At 36.0% G+C, this 5,400-nt stretch overlaps 1 protein-coding gene across 1 annotated transcript; it reads right to left on the reverse strand.

The window, feature by feature from the left end:
* Window positions 1–250: 250 nt before the first annotated feature.
* Window positions 251–760, reverse strand: LOC107493447 (uncharacterized). The gene has a single exon (XM_016114547.1). The coding sequence runs from the start codon at window positions 758–760 to the stop codon at window positions 251–253; it is 510 nt and encodes a 169-aa protein (XP_015970033.1).
* Between the last annotated feature and the right edge of the window lie 4,640 nt (window positions 761–5,400).

Raw genomic sequence — 5,400 nt, forward strand, 5'->3', positions numbered from 1 at the left:
TTATCTCATGTATGCCTGGCCTATATATTTTTAAATATTTGCTATTTATTGAAGGAATTCTTCTTCCTGATCCGACTTCAATAATCTTATTGGCATTTCCAGAATAAATCTTGTCAACTACATAAGGTCCTTCCCAAGTTAGAGACCACTTACCATAAGTTTTTGACTTTTTTTCTATAGGCAAAATCGTTTTCCACACTAAATCTCCAACTGCAAATGTCTTTGCTTTAATACGGCGATTGTATGATTTTCACATAATCTCTTTTTGTCGAATCACCTGCTCTAAAGCTCTCAATCTTTCGTCATCTAGTTCATTGAACTCATCATACAAAGAATTCCAATAATCTACTACTGGTATCTCATCTTGTCTATCCACCCTTATATTTTGCAGATTAATATCAATTAGCAACACCGCATCATGACCGTAAACTAACTTATATAGGGTGGTCCCAATAGAACCTCTTGGAGAATTTTGGTAAGCCCAAAGAACTTGACTGAGAGATTGGTGCCAATTTCTTGGCTGCCTTCCAATGTGTTTTTTAATTAATGCAATCAAAATTTTATTCGCTACTTCCACTTGTCCATTCACTTGGGCATAATACGGTGTAGAAGAAAGCATTTTTATACCCCTAGACTTGGCATATTCTGTGACCTTTTTCCTAATAAACATGTTTCCTTTATCAGTGGTAATAGACTGAGGAATTCCGAATCTATACACAATATGCTCCTCAATAAAATCAATTATTTCATTGTGAGTCATCTCCCTTAAAAGAATAGCCTCTACCCATTTAGAAAAATAATCAACACTAACCAAAATGAACTTATGACCTTTAGAAGAAGGTGGATGAATCTGACCGATCAGATTTAAAGCCCAACCTCTAAACAGTCATGGTTTAACTATAACATGCAATTCTGACACTGGAATATGTTGAAGGCTTCCATGTTTTTGGCATTCTTCACAAGACTTAGCATAATTTATACAATCTCTTTGAATAGTTGGCCAATACAATCTTCTCTTATTTATCACCTATTTCATTTTTTCCCCTGACTGATGAGCACCATAAATTCGCTCGTGCACTTTAGCAAGAGCCAAATACGCTTTTTTTTCTCCCAAACATGTCAAGAGGTTTCCATCAACAGATTTCTTAAACAAGACATTATTCATTAGAACATAACTTTGAGCTCTATATTTAAGTTTTCTATCGACACTGAGACTTGGATTTTCTAGATATTCTATAATTGGTACTCTCGAATCTTCTAGGTCTAGTTTTTCTAATGACAACACTTCTCTTACTCTCAAAGGCATAAATATGTCCTTTATCCTTACGAACTTTTCCAGTGTTGAGGGCTTGATCTTATATCTTGAAGCAATTTGAGCTAATTCATTTGCTTCTTGATTTAACTCTCTTGGAACATGCCTTAAAATGACATTGTCAAACTCGCTCAACAACTTTATAGCCACATTGAAATACTTTCTTAAATTTTCACTAACACACCTATACTCAAGTGATACTTGACTGACTACAAGCTGTGAATCTCCAAAAATTTTCACATTTTAACTCCTCTTTCTAATAATAACTCCAGTCCCATTATCAACGCTTCATACTCTGCCTCATTATTGGAACATGAATAATTCAATTCAAAGAGGAATTTACTTGGCTCGTTGCTTGGAGAAATAATTAAAATTCCTATACCAGCACCACCTTTATGGCATGAACCGTCAAAATATAATTTCCAAACTACCAAACCAACGAAACCCAGTAAACTCTCATCAATATCAATACAAGGATGGTCAACCAGAAAATCAGCTAGAACCTGACCTTTAACGGCTCTTGCAGGAACAAAATGTAAAGAAAATTTCATTAAGGCCAACATCCATTTTTCTAGTCTACCATGCAATATTGGAGAAGACAACATATATTTAAGAACATCAAACTTAGAAATTACATAAACATTCCAAGGAATCAAATAGTACTTAAGTTTTAAACAAGAAAAATATAAAGCTAAACAAAATTTCTCAATTGGAGAATAACGGCTCTGAACATCATTTAGCACACGACTTAGGTAATAAATCACTCTTTTGTCGCCATTCTCATCTTCTTGTGCTAACATTCCACCCATTGTTACTTCAGAAGCTAACACGTAAAGTTTTAGAGGTGCTCCATGCCTTGGAGGTGTTATAATAGGAGGATTAGTCAAATACTGCTTGATGTTGTCAAAAGCTTCTTGATGCTCTGTTTTCAAATTAGAACTCTTCCTCTTTTTTCAACTTGATTAGAGGCGCAAAAACCTTGGTTTTTCCTGAGAGATTAGAAATGAACCTTCTAAGGTAATTGACCTTCTCTAAAAATGCTTGCAATTGCTTTTTGTTAGTTGGAGGAGGAGCCTCTAAGATAGATTTTGCCTTATTTTTGTCAATTTCAATCCCTTTTTTCTGCACCAAGAAACCAAGAAAATTTCCTACACTCACACCAAAAGCACATTTCAAAGGATTCATTTTCAATTTATGCTTTCTCATTTTTTCAAATGCTTTTTTCAAATTTTCTAGATGCTCTTTTTTAGCATTTGATTTGACAACCACATCATCAACATAAATTTCCATAAAATTTCTAATAAAGTCATGAAAAAATTTATTCATCGCCCTTTGATAAGCTGCGCCAGCATTTTTGAGCCCAAATGGCATCACAACCCATTCAAATGTTCCTAAAGCACCTGGACACCTAAATGCAGTTTTTGACACATCTTCCTCAGCTATGTATATTTGATTATAACCTGAATATCCATCCATAAAACTTAACATTTCATGACCAGCAGTAGAATCTATCAACATACCAGCTATAGGCATTGGATATTCATCTTTTGGTGTTGTAGAATTTAAATCTCTAAAATCAATGCAAACCCTTAATTTTTCATTTTTTTTTCATGATAGGAACAATATTAGAAATCCAGTTGACATCCCTTGCTATTCTTATAAACTTAGCCTTAAGAAGTCTTTCAATCTCTTCTTTAATCTTCTACACGACTTCAAGAGCAAATCTTCTTGGTGGCAGCTTGACAGGTTTGACATTGGCTTTCAATGACAATTGATGTTCTACTAATTCACGACTCAAGCCTGGCATCTTTGCATAATCCCATGCAAAACAGTCACAATATTCCTTCAAAATCTCCACCATTTCTTTTTTGAAATCATCAGGCAACATCTTGTTAACATATGTTGGTCTAAGATAATCACCATTACCAATATCTACTTCCTCCAAAGGATCCTGCACCTCAACCTTTTTTATAGTATCAGTGTTATTTTTTTCAAAACCTAAAGGACCATTATCATATGTACAATCATAAGGTACACTGTCAATGCACCCTTCTCTGTCTGTCATATAGGCTGACAGCCAAGCCAGTTGACTCATCAAACTCATTGGTGGACGAAATTGTGATTCCTTTGTTATTGTATTTTGTAAAATTCATTGCTTTTTCAACTATGTGTGGACACAACTCCGTTCAACTTAACCAACAAGTGTACTGGGTCATCCAAGTAATACCTTACGTGAGTAAGGGTCGATCCCACAGAGATTGTTGGTATGAAGCAAGCTATGGTCACCTTGTAGATCTCAGTTAGGCAGATTAATTGATTATGGGTTTCGAAAATTAATAAATAAATAGAAAATAAAAAGGGATAGAAATACTTATGTAAAGCAATAGTGGGAATTTCAAATAAGTGTGTGAAGATGCTGTGCTCCTCTTGTATCTCTATTTTCTTATTACATTCATCCAATCCTTCCTACTCCTTTCCATGGCAAGCTGTATGTAGGGCATCACCGTTGTCAATGGCTACATCCCATCCTCTCAGTGACAACGTTCCTATGCTCTATCACAGCACGGCTAATCATCTGTCGGTTCTCAATCAGGTTGGAATAGAATCCCTTGATTCTTTTGCGTCTGTTACTAATGCCCAGCCTTCAGGAGTTTGAAGCTCGTCAAAGATTCTGTTGGGGAATCTAAGAGATATGCACCCGGCCTAAGGTAGAACGGAAGTGGTTGTCAATCACGCGCGTTCATGGGTGAGAATGATGATGAGTGTCACGGATCATCATATTCATCAAAGTTAAGTATAACGTATATCTTGGAATAAGGATAGAAGAGAATTGAATAGAAAGTAATAATAATTGAACACAGCTACTTATGAGTCTTGGCTGTGGCCCTAAGCATTTTGTTTTCCAGTATTACCACCGGATACATAAATGCCACAGACACATGACTGGGTGAACCCTTTCAGATTGTGACTCAGCTTTGCTAGAGTGCCCAGTTAGAGGTGTCCAGAGCTCTTAAGCACACTCTTTTTGCTTTGGATCATGACTTTAACCACTCAGTCTCAAGCTTTTCACTTGGGCCTTCATGACACAAGCACATGGCTAGGGACAGCTTGATTTAGCCGCTTAGGCCTGGATTTTATTTCCTTGGGCCCTCCTATCCATTGATGCTCAAAGCCTTGGATCCTTTTTACCCTTGCCTTTTTGTTTTAAGGGCTATTGGCTTTTTCTGCTTGCTTTTTCTTTTTCTTTCTATATTTTTTTTTCGCCCATTTTTTTCTCTTTTTTTTTCGCAAGCTTTTTTACTTTTTACTGCTTTTTCTTGCTTCAAGAATCAATTTCATGATTTTTCAGATCATCAATAACATTTCTCTTTGTTCATCATTCTTTCAAGAGCCAACAATTTTAACATTCATAAACAACAAGATCAAAAATATGCACTGTTCAAGCATTCATTTAGAAAACAAAAAGTATTGTCACCACATCAATATAATTAAATTTAATTCAAGGATAAATTCGAAATTCATGTACTTCTTGTTCTTTTGAATTAAAACATTTTTCATTTAAGAGAGGTGAAGGATTAATGGATTTTATTAATAGCTTTAAGACATAGTTACTACATACTAATGATCATGAAGTGGAGACACAAGACATAGATAAACACAACATTAAAAACCGAAAAACAGAAAGAAATAAGAACAAGGAATGAATCCACCTTAGTGGCATCTTCTTCTTGAAGGACCAACAATGTCCTTAAGCTCTTCTATGTCCCTTCCTTGCCTTTGTTGCTCCTCCCTCATTTCTCTTTGATCTTCTCTTATTTCTTGGAGAATGATGGAGTGCTCATGATGTTCCACCCTTAATTGTTCCACATTGTGGCCCAAATCTTCTAAGGAGGTGTTGAGTCGCTCCCAATAGTTGTTGGGAGGAAAGTGCATCCCTTGAGGCATCTCAGGAAGTTGTTAGGAGGAAAGTGCATCCCTTGAGGCATCTCAGGGATTTCTTGATGATGAGCTTCCTCATGCATCTCTTGAGAACCGTGAGGGATCTCTCTTGCTTGCTCCATCCTCTTCTTGGTGATGGGCTTATCCTC

Source organism: Arachis duranensis, chromosome 6 (assembly GCF_000817695.3).
Source record: "Arachis duranensis cultivar V14167 chromosome 6, aradu.V14167.gnm2.J7QH, whole genome shotgun sequence".
Taxonomy (NCBI): Eukaryota; Viridiplantae; Streptophyta; class Magnoliopsida; order Fabales; family Fabaceae; genus Arachis; species Arachis duranensis.

What these genes read in the sequence shown, in the direction of transcription:
- LOC107493447 (XM_016114547.1), bottom strand. Translation starts at nt 760, where the DNA reads ATGACTCACAATGAAATAATTGATTTTATTGAGGAGCATATTGTGTAT.